Source organism: Lissotriton vulgaris, chromosome 3_1 (assembly GCF_964263255.1).
Source record: "Lissotriton vulgaris chromosome 3_1, aLisVul1.2, whole genome shotgun sequence".
Taxonomy (NCBI): domain Eukaryota; kingdom Metazoa; phylum Chordata; class Amphibia; order Caudata; family Salamandridae; genus Lissotriton; species Lissotriton vulgaris.
The window spans coordinates 1,575,103,412-1,575,119,318 of NC_141689.1; the positions used below are offsets into that span (position 1 = coordinate 1,575,103,412).

Sequence of the window (15,907 nt, forward strand, 5' to 3'; positions counted from 1 at the left end):
AATATTTCAAAGCATTGTATTACTAGTAGTTCTACTGTAATCAAACCAGAAGTATATATACAACTGTAATAATAACTGGTAACAAACTGTATTATTACTGCAAAGTATTTATCACTTACCTGTGCCAGGCTTGATAAAGCCTTACTGCTCGCCCACACTACCATAAGTAGAGAGTAAGATGCTATCTACTTTTACCTCTGCCTACCTTTGGGGTTCCACTGGGCACTGTACACACTATACCTCACGTTGGTGTAGTATATACAGAGCCAGCTTTTTACAATGTGACTTTGTGTTTCAGTGGAGTATTTATTGCTCTGGTTCATATAGTTTGCATTGCTTTTAAAGGAAGTACAAATATTGCCACAAACATGAAAATTTCCTAAAGATTCTTAACCTGCTTTCCATTTATCAACAGGGTGCTGCTTTTGGTTTTAATGTGATTGCAACAAAGGCTGGAGAACAGCTAGCTCCATTTTTGTCACAGCTAGTTCCACGTCTCTATCGGTACCAATTTGACCCAAACACTGGAATTCGACAAGCTATGACTAGCATTTGGGATGCCCTGGTGACAGACAAAACCACTGTAAGTTCCTCTAACAAGAGTACTTCTAATTAAACTGTGTTGCTTTGACTGTAAATAAGTATTTTATGTTCTGTTAAATTATGTTTTTGTTCAGAGTTTTTTTCCATAGCTCTTTGTGTAGTGTCTGATTTGGAAGGCTCGCACACCGAAGGGACACTCCTTGACCTGCCTGTAGTTGTGTTTCTAATTTGAATTTTCCTATAGATTCCTCATTCTCCAAATGTTGTACAGGTGTCATATTAGATCTGGATTTTTTTATTACCACAATAACTTATGTATTGGCACTAGGTAGCTCCACTGTGGCATTGGCCACACAGTAAGAAATGTTTTAATGAGGCCCCCTCTTAGTAGTTGTCTGGGACTCGGGGGAATGTGGCCACACATCCACTCAACATCACTAGAAAGGGGATACCTGCATCTGTGTCATCTTTTCTGTGCACCACTTATGAGAAGACCAAGAGCTCTGGGGCTATATTAAGATGACCTTTTTGTGCTGCACCAGTGCAGAAGGGGTATGTACTCTTCTTTTTAGTGTCTTGGCACATACGTTAACTCAAAACATCTGAGTTAATTAATGTTTGTTCGAGGCATGTGGGCTGCTTAATTCATATCTTGTGCATAGATCGCCGTCTAGTGTTGGGTCCGGATGATTGCACTTTGTTGTCTTGGAAGAGTCTTCGAAGTGTCACGAGATAGGTGACTCCTCCCTGGACTACAGTGTGCATGGGCATCCTCTCCATCTTCAGATTTATTTTTTTCCGCCATTGGGTTCGATGCTAACTCGAAAACAAAACTTTTTTAAAGGCCAAAAGGCCTTCAACTTCGACGGTATTGCTTTTGTTCGGTACTTCTCTACTCGATCCAAACTTCCATCTCGAATCGGTCGTCGACGCCGGCCGTTGGGCATTTTCGACTCCACGTGAGCCGACCGATGGAAAGAAGCCCGTTTAAAAGGTGCCCACAATGCCACTCCAAGTTCCCACATACTGATAAACACTCACCATGCAACAAGTGCCTTTCCCCGGACCGTAGGGAAGGTAACTGCCCAGCCTGCGCCCAGTTTCCATTCAAGAAAACTATACGAAACCGACGGGACGCTAGGCAAGAAATGCGGCGACAGGCACCAGAACCGGACAACATCTTCGATGATGACCAGGATCTCCAGGACGCTCCAGACTCGGACCTAGAAATCGTCACCGTTGAGGACTACTCGGACTCTGATGACGAGATCCCACCGGGGCAAATCGTGAGTACCCTACCCCCGGCACCAATTAACCCGTTACCAAAGGCTCCGGTCAAGGCATCGCCAAAACGCCTTAGCCAAGATCATAAAAAACTTTCGCCAGCCCCGCCTTCCAGCTCGGCTCCGAAACCGAAACCTTCAGAAACCCCAGGGCCCAGTACAATCGACCCTAAGAAGCTTCCAGAGCCAAAAAAAAATGGTCACCGACCCGAAGAAGGCCGCACGGCCAAAGACTGTCGACCCCCACAAAGGTCGTTCAGCCAAAGACTATTGACATAAAAAAAATGGTCGTCCCGAACAAAGGCACACAGACAAAGAAGGAAGAACTATTCCACCCAGATCCATCAGACGACCAAGCTAAATTATATATTAATCCAGAGACTGGTAAAGTTACCAGCCTGAATAGGAAAAAGAGGCCTTTGGACTTTGAACCTAATTCCCCTATTCCACTAAAAAGAAAGGACTTTGGGACTTCTCCCACAAGACCTTCAGCCCTTTTCAACCTAGCATGCCTACCACACCTTTCGCACCATCCTCACCTTCTCACCACGATGAGGGGGACACTGGGTATGAGCCACAGCTTCTATATGATTTCCCACAAGATCCTAACCAAGAGGAGCCTTGGGAAGAGCCAACAGACCCTTATGACACCCATCCCATCCCTGATGTATCCACTTATCCTACTAAGCCATCACCTACCGATGACACAGTACTTTTCAATCAGCTCATAGACGGGGCAGCATAATTCCACAATGTGGACATGCATAGTGACCCTGTGGAAGAAGACTTCTTATTTGACACATTCACTACTGCAGAAAAAAGTGTCAAAACACTTCCCATGTTAAAGGGAGTTCTTAAACACTCACCTGACATATTTAACATCAAGGGCCAGTTGCCACTAGACTCACTGGTGGTTGCTAACGCACGTAAAAGGGCCAACTCTCAGACAACAGAGGAAGCACCTCCCCCGACAAAGAGTCAAAAATTCTAGAGGCATCAGGCAAAAGGGTAGCTGCGCAGGCCTCCAACTCATGGAGGGTTGCTAGTACACAAGTCCTACTGGCTCGTTACGACAGGGTGCTCTATGATCAGCTCGAAAGCCTTATGCAACACCTACCCGAGCCTTTTAAGGCACAGGCTAATGAGCTCATCCAGGAGGGAAAATTCATATCAAACGCCTCCATCAAATGTGCGCTTGACGCTGCAGACACCGCAGCTAGGTCAATTAATACTAGTGTCTTGCTACGCAGACATGCATGGCTGCGTATTTCCGGTTTTAAGAATGAGGTGCAGTCCACTATTCTTAACCAACCTGTCTATCAGGATTTTCTATTTGGCCCTGCTGTCGACACCATTTTGGACAAAATGAAGGAAGACACAGAAACCGCAAAATCTATGGGTGCATTGCAATTTCTGCAACATAGGGGCTCCTTTCAACGCTCCTCATACAGAGCAAATACACGAGGGAATACTTTGCAAACATCTGCCTCATACAAAAGTAACACACAAGGTTCCTTCAACAAGAACACAACCAGAGGAGGGTTCAGAGGTAACAGTAATAAAGGAAGAGGACGTGGAGGCAATAACACCAGAGCCTCCACTGCCACAAAACAGTGACTTTATTACGCTGCCTCCAGACCACTTAACACCGGTCGGAGGCAGACTACAGCAGTTCCTACCTGTCTGGCACGCAATTATCATGGACAGGCGGGTGAGAGAAATTATCCAGTCTGGTTATTGCCTAGAACTGACTTCAACACCACCCAACATACCACCCAGACACCGTCCTATGTCCACGGACCACATCACCCTGCTACAACAAGAGGTGAAATGCATGATGGAAAAGGGGGCCATAGAGCAAGTCCCTCTCCACCAACAAGCGACAGGAGTATACTCCCTATACTTCCTTATTCCCTCAGACCAATATTGGACCTCAGACCCCTAAATCAATCTGTACTATCGGAGCACTTCCATATGATCACACTACAACAAGTGCTCCCGTTGCTGCAGCAAGGAGATTTCCTAGCAACACTAGACCTCAAGGATGCGTATTTTCACATACCCATTCATCCAGCCCACAGAAAATACCTTAGGTTCACAATAGAAGGTCAACACTACCAATTCAAGGTTTTGCCCTTCGGGGTTACCACGGCTCCAAGAGTGTTTACAAAATGCTTAGCGACAGTAGCAGCACATCTCAGGAGGCAACACGTCCATGTGTACCCTTACCTGGACGATTGGCTAATACAAGCAAAATCGTTCCAAGAGTGTGCAGCACACACAACCCAAACAATTCAGTTGCTACACAGCCTAGGCTTTTCCATCAACTATGCAAAATCACATCTGCAACCGTCCCACATACAGCAGTACCTGGGAACCACTATAAACACCTCATTGGCAAAGGCATATCCAAACTCAGCAAGGATAGCCAGCAAGCAAACACTCATTCGCAGATTCCTGCCACAACACTCTCTGCCAGCTCAAGTCTTCATGCAGTTCATAGGCATGATGGCCTCCTACATATTCATTGTCCCCATGCCAGACTTCAAATGCGCCCATTACAGGAATGCCTAGCACGGCAATGGAACCAGGCTCAAGGACCACTAAAAGACCTAGTGTTGGTAGACAGTCGCACTTACAACTCTCTGCAGTGGTGGAACCCACAAAACCTTTCCAAGGGGCGACTGTTCCAAGAGCCGGTTCCACAACTTGTACTAACAGCGGACGCATCGCTGACAGGCTGGGGAGCCCCTCTCCTTCAATACACAGTGCAAGGGCTCTGGACAAACAAACAGAAAAAGCTGCATATCAACCAACTAGAATTGCTAGCGATATTCTTAGTCTTAAAAACATTTCAAAAATACTTGTACAGCAAGACGGTGTTGATCCGGACGGACAACATGACTGCAATGTACTATATCCAGAAACAGGGAGGAACGCACTAGCCACAGCTGTCCCATCTGGCACAAAGCATATGGAAGTGGGCGATCCCCAAAAACATTTTTCTCAGCAGGCACAGCCAACAACTACACGAATGGGAGATTCACCCCCAAGTTCTCCAGCCATTCTTCGAGGAGTGGGGTCACCCAGAGAAAGACCTGTTCGCCACAAAAGAAAACTCGAAATGCCAAACCTTTGCCACCAGGTTCCCACATCCATTGTCACAGGGCAATGCGATATGGGTGAACTGGTCAGGCAGATTTGCGTACGCTTTTCCCCCAGCACCACTGATCGCGCTGGTGGCACGCAAACTGTGGCAACACTCCCTAACACTAATCCTAGTTGCTCCCACATGGGCGAGACAACCGTGGTACACAACGTTCCTAGAACTCTCAGTGGTTCCTCATCAAAGACTGTGCCTCACACCTCATCGTCTAACTCAGAACCATGGAGAAATCAGACACCCAGATCCAATCAAATGAACCTAGCGATCTGGCTCCTGAGGTCTTTGAGTTTGGATACCTTAACTTGCCCCCAGATTGCATGAACATCATTAGGGAGGCAATACAACCAACCACACGAGCGTGCTATGCAGCTAAATGGAAGAGATTTGTTATTTACTGCAACAATAATCAAATCAACCCCTTAGACGTTTCAATACAAAACATTATATGTTACCTGCTGCATCTACAAAGATGTAACTTGGCATACTCTTCAATACGACTACACCTCGCTGCTATAGCAACATACCTTCAAAACAGGCAACACCTTTCACTGTTTAGAGTACCAGCAATCAAAGCCTTCATGGAGGGTTTAAAAAGGGTGATTCCTCCCAGGCACCCCCCTTCCCCAGTCTGGAATCTAAATATAGTGCTTACCAGACTAATGGGCCCCCCTTTCGAACCTTTACATTCATGCGAACTACAATTCTTAACGTGGAAGGTTGCATTTTTGGTTGCCATCACCTCACTCAGAAGAGTGAGCGAATTACAAGCGCTAACGATTCAAGAACCTTTCATGCAGGTACATGCCAACAAGGTGGTTCTTAGAACACACCCTAAGTTCATGCCTAAGGTTGTATCCAATTTTCATATCAACCAATCAATAGAACTGCCAGTTTTCTTTCGAAATCCACAGTCAGTAGCTGAGAGAGCCCTGCACACATTAGATGTAAAGAGAGCTCTACTTTATTATGTGGACAGAACTAAATCCTTTAGGAAAACCAAACAACTGTTTGTTGCTTTTGCACCACAACACAAAGGAAATCCTATTTCAAAGTCAGGAATAGCCAGATGGATAGTTAAATGCATTCAAATATGCTATCAAAAGGCAAAACGCACTTTAACCATCCCCCCAAGAGCACATTCCACAAGGAAAATGGGGGCATCCATGGCTTTCCTGAGAAATATTCCTCTTGACGATATCTGTAAGGCAGCCACATGGACCACCATACACACTTTCACCAAACACTACTGTGTAGACGTGTAGGCCAGGCTGTCCTCTAAACTCTTTTTCAAACTGCTGCAGCTGGCACAGGAAGCCACCGCTAGAGGAGATACTGCTATTCAGTCTACGCACAAGATATGAATTCAGCAGCCCACATGCCTTGAACGGAATATGCTACTTACCAGTATGCATCTGTTCTTGGCATGTAGGGCTGCTGACATTCATATCGCCCGCCCTCCTCCCCGGTGCCTGTAGCAGCTGCAGCATTATCTCTGGCATGGCCATCTTTTACTTTACTATCTCCATCTCTGCCACAATGGCGAAAAACAATCTGAAGATGGAGAAGATGCCCATCCGCACTGTAGTCCAAGGGAGGAGTCACCTATCTCATGATACTTCGAAGACTCTTCCAAGACAACAAAGTGCGATCATCCGGACCCAACACTAGGCAGTGATCTATGAACAAGATATGAATGTCAGCAGCCCTACATGCCAAGAACAGATGCATACTGGTAAGTAGCATATTCCTTCTATTAGTTTGAAAACAGAAATATGAAGTTACTGCGCTCTGTTTATGCTCTCTGCTTTCAGTAAAACATGCAGTAACTCTGAGATATCAGAAGTTAATGTGTGCACTCAACATGCCAAAAAAAAGAATACATACCCATTATTCCTTGCACAGAAAAATGGAATCATGACACATCCCCTGATGGCTTGGTTTATCAATTTTTGTTATATAGTTACTCAAAAAATGTTTTCAACAAAGCAGCATGTCTCCTAAACCTTCATGTTTGAAGCCCTCTTCTAATTGTAAGACGCAGTTGTCTGTATGTAAGCCTCATTTCGCCTGCATTAGATGTTTGGAAGTGGGGCACAAACTCTTGGAAAAGTGCTACATGATGTACTCAAATGTCATAGGAGAAAAAGAAGCAACATTATTTTACTCCATGGACATCATAAGAATTAGTTGAAATCCAGCGCGCTGTCAGGGGCAAGTCTTGATTTCCTAGAAATAGGAGCGCTTTCAAGGAGAGATCTTCGTCCCACCATGAGACAAGTATGCATAAGAAATAGAAACTGGAAAGGTCTTGGATTTCATTTAGAATGCGTTTGGGTTTTCAGGCAGAGCATGGGTGCCATTTGCACTGTTCCTGGACTGTAGGGGATTTAAGTTTCTCAGAACCAAATATAGTCTCACTACACTTCAGATATCTGTCTTGTCTTACTCTGCAGACCCTCCTCTAATGAAAGCTATGATTTAGATTTTTAAGATTATTCCTCTGCCCTCTAAGAAACAATAGTGGCTAATTCAGAAAAATCCATGCAGGAAGTCCAGGTTGACTCAATGCCATCTCTGCTATAGACATAATTTTTGCACAAGAATATAACGGATAAGGTGACGGTCTAGCTGGCATTGGCAGTAAAGGTGATTCCAAGTGCGTTGGACACAGCGTTATTGGCCCTGCTACATCTAACGAGAATATGTACTATAGATTTGAGTTTGAAAACTGCAGAATTTATGGAGGAGACATTGGCTTAGAAGATTATACTTTCCATTTAAAAAAATCTTCTTTGAGGTGCTCTTTAGCTCTGATTCTTTAGAGTTTACTTAGCCTTACCACCTAAGGTATTAAGACTGTGATAGTGAGGTCAACCATGTGTTGTCTCAAATAGAGGAATGTATTCGAATTTCAGAATATAAGACTGCTTGTCACGTCGCCTGGAAGTGTGTTTCAATATACAATGCGGTTCGCAATGAGGAACAGCCATCTATTGCTGCTGTTATTTAAAAGCAGAAACTTTGAAACTGACCCTAGCCATAAAAGACATAGAAATATTCTTACAGAAATTCTTCAGCCAACCTGGTCTGTCCCAACAAAGTTGTTGGTTTTCCATTACTGCCTCGTATTCTTTCAGTCTAGGTGAAACCTGATTTGACTTGGCAAGTTCTTGGGTACATTGTATTTAGCAGCTACCTGGCACCCTTGTATCCAAAATTCCTTACTATGCACCCCATGCCCGAGAGATTTTTGGTACAAAATTGCCACCGAAAACTAAATTATATTCTTTTATTTGCTTGACTTTTGACAGATCATCTAAACAAAATTGGCACCATGGAAAAGAAAGTCTTTGTATCTGAAAGAAACACATAGTGATAGATTCCTTACCTTAGAATTACCCCCAGGTGTCAGACTGGATCCGGAAAGGTTTTGTCAGCAGTACCCCTGCCCAACGGAAGGTGGCGTTGTGCGGCTCCGCGTCCGACGTTGGCGTCGTGGTCGCCGAGATGATGTGTGGCAGCTACTTAGACGCCTCCCTCGCGTGCTGACGTCAGGTCTTTCTTTTTCCGTGCCAGCAAGCGCAGATCCGGAGAGAGCGGTACCCCCAGTCACTTTTTGAGTTTTTCAAGGCCTTTTTGTTTCTTCTTTTTGAGTCGATTGACTCCTGGAGCCGTAGTGAGGCCCGGTTTCAAATCCTGCGGGGACTGTCATCGAATGATGCCGGCGATGGACCCGCACCACATGTGTCTCTACTGCCTGGGGTGCGACCACTGCCCTAAGTCGTGCCCCAACTGCCGGGCCATGGTGCCAAAGACTTTGCTGGAACGGTCCCGAAAGTTGCTTGAAGTCCGGATCTGCTCCGTTCAAGGTCCTGGTCCCGTGGATTGTGGAAGGACCGGTAGCGGAGCCATCACCATCGTTCTTTGGGATCGAAGTCTTCGCACTCTGGGTCAGGTAAGGCAAAGCATCACAAGAAGTCGAAGAAGCTTCCTTGATTACCGACTTCCCATCGCACGACATGGCTGAGGGTGCATGTGGTGCCTCCCCCACGGCTCCGACGGAGCCTACTATGTTGCCGTCGGCCTACCCACCCTTTCGCTGGTCCGTCGACGACTCCGGCCCAGCTGCAGGAATTTCTGTCAGCCATGGCCTGCCTCTTTGGGCCGTTGGGGCCTCCACCCCCGCGGGCCCGACTGGGGGTCCTCTCCCTTCACTGTCGGCGGCTTTGGTTCTGGCATCGCCACAGGGCCCCCAAGGATTCAGGCCTGGATCCCGGTCAATGCCGGTTGACCTAGTGACACCTCCACCGATGTCTATCCGACCGGCACCACTCCCGACGTCGCCCATGCCCCAGTATGACGCCTCCCCCGTTTCAGCCCTAATGTTGACATTGCGCCGGAAACAGTGGCGGCTGGTGACTTTTGAAAGGGGGGGGGACAGGGGGTGTAAAATGATCTTCATACTACACCGTAGCGAGCGAGCCCGAACAGCCTAATGGGGGGGCTTCCCCCTCAGAGAAAATTTTGAAAAAAGAGTGGACAAATGGCGCATTTTCAAGCAAATTCTAGAAAGCAGGAATGTTAATAAAGCAATTGTGACAGTGCAGTTATTACATTAAAATGTAAGATTTAAATTGGTGATGGGATACACTTAGAATGGGTATTAAGTGTCACGCAATTGGTGTGAGGCTTTCTTAAAGTAGCAATGCAATCATAGCAAACACAAATAATGCGGGGTTAACACTGCTGAGAAATCAGAGAGCGTGATAAATCGAAAAGTATGATTTGAACAAGGGAAATAAGTCATGAAAAGGGGGCAATTTACAGATTAAAATGGACACATCCTACATTTCAAGGTAAGAATATAGTATCAACTCAGAACAGATTGGGTGAAAAGAATAGGAGGCAAGATAACTGCATACATTGCGTTATAGAACGACTCACACTGTCTCTGACAAAGGCATAAAAGAGTGCGAACGTGAATCAGTGGAATCAGCCACTGGAAAGTCCAAAAGAGGGCAAAGTAATTCAGGGTATTAATTTACATATATTTCGGTAACTAGATGCACTTGGCAGAGGAAAGGTATGCAGGAATATTACCACACTTTATTCTACTATTATAACATTGGTGCGCCTGCACCACAAATCGGATCTACCATCAACCATCAAATTAGTTTCCCAATGTGCTCATTATTTACTACCAGAAATGTGCATCAACGGTCAGGAAGAATTTGTTTTGTTAAAAAGATTTGCTCATGAAGCACATACATGTCTTAATTCAGTGCATATTCAAATGTCTTGATTCAGTGCAAATTCATATTCATATTTCCATGTGGTGTAGGCCGCACTGCGTCGATAGGCCTAACGGCCCACTTCGATGACCAGAATGGAAGTTATGTCGTCGAAACGCCTTGTCTTCGATGTCAAAGGTAGTTTTTTGAAGTTTGTGGAAGTTTTCCGCTTTGAAGTTGCTGGAAAAGTTTTTCTAGCCGGAGTGGAGAAACTTTCATCCGAACCCAGTCGTGGAAAAAAACAATCTAAGGATGGAACCGATGCCCATGCGCAGTATTGTCCAAAGGAGGAGTCACCTATATCGCGACTACAAAGACTTCTCCAAGAAGACCATAACCTGCAATCATCCGAGGTCAACACCAGGTGGCGATCTAATGCTAAGTGTACGAATCTGCAGCTCTACATGCCAAGAACAGATGCATACTGGTAAGTAGCATTTTCCTTTAATTGAATGACAGACAGTTTACCGACCGTATGAGGATGAGTGGGCTGTATTTCAACATCAAGTGTTTTGCTCACTGAGCCACCCCACCATTTCGACTCTGAGTGAGTGATGCAACAGAAAACCAGTGCCACCCTTAAATGCACTTTTAAGTATTTTGAATCCTAGGGAATACTGCAAAAGCTTGCCTCAGATTGCCTTTAAAGCAGCAATCCCTGCACATCTCTCACCTTTTTTTTTTTTAGATCTCCGGCCCCTCCAAGAATATAAATAGTGGCCAATAACTGAAATACTAAGCACAGTATGTGATTTTCTGGTTGGGCTAAGCGACCTGCTGAAGCCTACGAGCTTTAGCATGGTGTCTGGTCCGAGAGAGCAAGAAAAGAAAGGTTGAGCCAGGTAACTGTAGAAAAACCACGGGAGGAAGGGGAATTTGGCATGGACTTAGAGACTTGGAGAAGTGATTCTCGCAGATTTGTGGATTCACTTTTTTTTAACGGAGCCCGTCTTACCTGATGAGGAGCTGGTGATTTCTGCAGAGACGTAGCCTCTTTCTGTCTGAAGCTCCGGGAGGCCAGGTGGCGGCTTCAGAGCCTATCTTCAAGGACCGGACTGCTACATCTTGATCTTCTTTTCCCTCACATAGCTCCCCTGAAAGGTATGGTGCAGCCTAGTGATGGTTCCGGTCAGGATAAGGGCAAGCAGCCTGCGAAAATGCCTATGCCGCCCTGACAGACGGCGGCACCCAATGCTTTATGCCTCCAAGCCCTGGCTGCGCAGTGCCTCAGCCAATCCAGGCGCTGAATTAGCAGCGCCTGGATTGGCTAGAGCAGGGATACGGCCCAACCATTAGGAGACCGGGGGTTGCTGCATGAAGCAACCCTCGGCCTCTTTGATCCCCCTCGCTCTCCTACTGTAGGTGTCTGTAGTGCGCATGTTTGGGCTGGTCATAAAAATGACCAGCCCAAAATCGAGCATGCGCACTATGGCAGCAGATGTGCTTAGTGCGTGCTGCTGTCACTCAAACCCTGGCTTGAGTGCTGCCCCAACCCCTTCAAGGGCAGATTGCTTCGGACGTTGAGCGCGAGACAGCCCTGCTGCGAGAGTTATTATATTACTGCAATGGGGCTCTATGGCATTAGTGGGGCAACGCCCCAGTGCCCCCAATGGACGCACCTCGGGCGTCGCTAGACGCTGATTCCGACGCCGATGGGGCCTTTATACCACAATGTCCAGCCTCCGTATTTTCAGCCTGTCCCACAGCCTTTGGAGGAAGGGGATGACTGGGAGGGGTCTGAGGACCCTCTCGCAACACAGTGTGAGTTTGACCCAGACTGGGTTGAGGAATTGGGGGATGCCAACAGTCTTGACACCTCTCCTGACTTTGGCATACTAACTCCTCCTACCGTGGCTACGGAGGAGGGTGCGAGTTATGCATTGGTGTTGCGTAGGGCGCCGAGGCTCTCCACCTCGAACTCCCTACAGTGGCCGTCAGGACTAACCTCCTAACAGAAGTGCTTCAGCCGGCGGCTACCTCAGCGGAGCCACTGCTGCCTTTTAATGATGCGCTCTCTGACGTTCTTTTGGGCACCTGGCCAGGCCCAACACAAGGGCTCCTGTGAATATGAACATGGTCCGATGCCATGCATGGCCCTGAACGACCCCCTCTTCCTCTCCTAACAGCCCAACCCTGAGATCTTGGTTGTCCAAGCCTCTATGTCTCAAAGCATCTTCCTTACCGCACCTCTGGATAGGGAATCCAAGAGACTGGAACAATTTGGGAAGAAGATTTTTTCTTCCGCCAGTTCAGGGCTGCGGTCTGTGAACACTGCAGGCCTCTTGGGCTGTTTATTCCTACTCCTTGTGGGATACTGTGGCGCAAGGGCTGCCTCAGTGTCTGGAGGAGGCCCGGACAGTGCTCTCTAATGCTATTGCATAAGGGAGAGATGCTGCAAAGTTCACAATATGATGTGGCCTTGACACCGCCGACTCGCTGGGCAGGGCGATTTCTACGACAGTGGCGCTCCGCATCCATGTCTGGCTGAAGACTACTGGCTTCTCTGGGGATGTCCAGGACACCCTGATGATAATAGAAATAGGGTTTGTGTGGAGCACTCCGTTGTATTCTTATTTGTTAAGTTCATCCACTGGTGCAGTGATTAATAAGGATAGTCACTCCTTGTTTACGAGCTTGGTTAGGGTGGGTCTGTGGACACCACTAGTCACGCACTGTTCACTAGATGCTTCCGCATTTAATTATGATTAATGAATTTATTCACAGTATACCATGTTTTTATACTTCTTGTATTTTGTTTTATTCAATGTTCAATCCATTTTCATTGAAATTTCGTCTTTCAACAAAAGTATTCTCATAGATGCAAACACTATTTACATGGAATCAATTGTAATTTTGTTGCAAATAGTTAACATATCTCTTGATTACAAAGTCTTTATGAAGCCCAATGCATTTCGGCACCTGATTAGTGCCTTCGTCAGGGGAAAACCTAAAAAAATCAACAGATGCAATAATATAAATATCCAAATTTGATAAACCACATGGGAGCCAATGTGTGTATTCATATTCATGTTTTCATACCTGCATGAACTGACAAATATATCCGTGGTGATCCCTTGTGTGCCTCAAAAGCATTTGTATGTCTGTAAACACAAATATAAAAAACGACATCACAACTGTCTAATTGCATGTGAAATCACATATGCTTTATGTGCTCGGGAAAAACGTGATCTCAGCCTACCTTAAACTGGTTCAAACGAAAAAACGCTGTAAGGGCAAAATATGTGTATGTTAAGCAAACAAGTCTGCCAAAATATATGTAGGTCATAACCAATATTTAGAGAAAGGTCGTACCTCTCGCGTTGTTCTCTGTCCTGTAACGATACCAAAATAAATAAATCACTCTACAGCTGTCTACCAACTTAGGTCGTATACATGTTAGCATAATGCGTGTTATGCATACCTTATATTAGCGTGCGTCTTTCGGTGTATGATCCCCGTAGCGCTCAAGGCGACGCCGGTTTTAGGGGAAGCGGCGCTAAAAAACGAACTTTAAACGCTCGCGTTGATGTTTACCAGTGATAATAGAGAACGGACTAAGCCGGGCTCGTACACTGTTGTGTAGACGCCATGTTGGAATGGTTAAGAAATGTAAACAATGTCTCCTAATCGTTACCTCTTGCTGTGACTAATATACATAATATTAGTGCGGATTATATAATGCGTGGGTGACGCACTGTTAGATGTAAAGACTATATTAACGTTCATGGTAAAACTATAAGCATTCATACAGTGTTGTCCCCTTCTCTGATGCGAACAACAAATTAAACCCTTACACGTACTGGTCTATCGGCACCATGAATAAACGATGGAAATGAAGGAAAGTAAAATGATGGTTGCACATCAGTCTACTAGATCATATATGTTGTCAGCGATTGATGTGATAATATGATAATAGTCACCAACGAAACGGCTATAAATGATGCGCGTTATAAATCTTAAGTGTGGATGTGAGCACGGACAGTTGTGTGATCCAATGATGGTCACACATATTATAAAACTAGCTAGCTGTATAAATGATAAAGAGCATGAAATCAGAAGCTCAATACGCTGTTAGGTTTAAACGTGTTATAAAATACCACCTATGTTAATTGTCAGTGGTTGAAGTTTACCATGTTAGTTAATGAGTCCCATACGTTCCTGTGTTCCCCACACCTGGGCGCCGGATATTCTAACGCGAGTTATCCGAGTTGTATGATGGTGAGGAAGTGAGATGAGTGTAGTGGTGTTATATCCCAATGTTTTGAACAAATAACAGTGTGAAAAACATAGTATCAGAATTACATAACCATGTACTATATCCAATTGACAGTGAAAACAATGAGCTAATATATACAGTCACATGTTAGAGTTATAGTTAATGCCAGATAACTACAAAAAGCACGATAAATCATATTTATCATTAAGGCCCGTTGGAGACATGGTGTTAAGGTACTTAATCCAAAAGAGTTCCCGTTGTAACAGTCTCTGGTGATTGTCAATGCCTGGTTTGATCGCTACTAGTTCAATGACAAAAAAACGCAGTTGGGATATGGTATGTTTTGCTTCTATCCAATGGTGAACCAATGGGGATGTTAAGTTCTCATTCCGTATCCTGCTTTTATGCTCCGTGATTCGGATTTTGACTTTTCGCTGTGTTTTTCCCACATACAGTTTCCCGCATGGGCATTTAATGCCATATACAACATTCTGGGAGTTGCAGTTACTTGTATGTCTGAGATTTATTTGTTTTCCCGTGGTCGGATGGCTGCACTTATGACATTATTACAGTTAGTGCAGTTGTGACATTTGGTGGTTCCTTTGTATTCCTTGGTTGTAGGGGCCAATGGTGTTTGGTTTAATCTCTCCCTGAGATTTTGTCCTCTTGTGTAAGCATGTAAAGGTGGATTTCTGAATAGGTCATTGAAATCTGGTTCCGATGCCAATAGTTCCCATCTTTTATTAATGATACTCTTGATTTTCTTTGATTGAGTAGTATATTTTGTAACAAACACCATTCTTTCCGTGGTTGTTTTAATTCGTGGTTTGAGCAACTCAAGTCTATCCATTCTCATAACTTTTTCCTTGTGTTCTTGTAGTATTTCAATGGGGTATCCCCTCTCCTTGTATTTTATTAGTTGTTTCTGAATTGCATTTGAACAAGTTTGTGGATCCGAACAGATGCGTTTAATCCTAATGAATTGAGACACTGGAAGATTCCGTATCAAGCTTTTTGGATGAAAGCTGAAGAAATTTAAAGCATTATTTCGATTAGTTGGCTTCGTGTAGAGCTCTGTGGTGAATCCTCTATCTGTTTTGAAGATCCGTACATCCAAGAAATCAATCATTACTGGGTTAATCTTATAAGTGAACTGTATCCTTGGATTAATTTGGTTCATTCTTAGAATCAGTTGTTCCAAGGTGTTTGGTGTGTCATCCCAAATTAAAAAGATGTCATCAATGAAACGACAGTACATTTTGATGTGCTGCCATTGTTCAGTGCTCATCAAGTTCTCCGACTCAAACTGGGCCATAAATGTATTTGCGTATGCAGGGGCCCCTGCAAAGCCCATCGCAGTTCCAGTCAGTTGTGCATAATAATGATCATGCCATGTGAAGTAACGGTT

At 45.0% G+C, this 15,907-nt stretch overlaps 1 protein-coding gene across 2 annotated transcripts in view; it reads left to right on the forward strand.

The window, feature by feature from the left end:
- Positions 1-15,907, forward strand: part of ECPAS (Ecm29 proteasome adaptor and scaffold) — a 780,178-nt gene that overhangs the window by 425,084 nt on the left and 339,187 nt on the right. For both annotated transcript variants that reach the window (XM_086962068.1, XM_086962067.1), the window contains exon 30: positions 416-583. In XM_086962068.1, the coding sequence (XP_086818194.1) occupies positions 416-583 (168 nt within the window). The remainder of the gene's footprint in view (positions 1-415; positions 584-15,907) is intronic.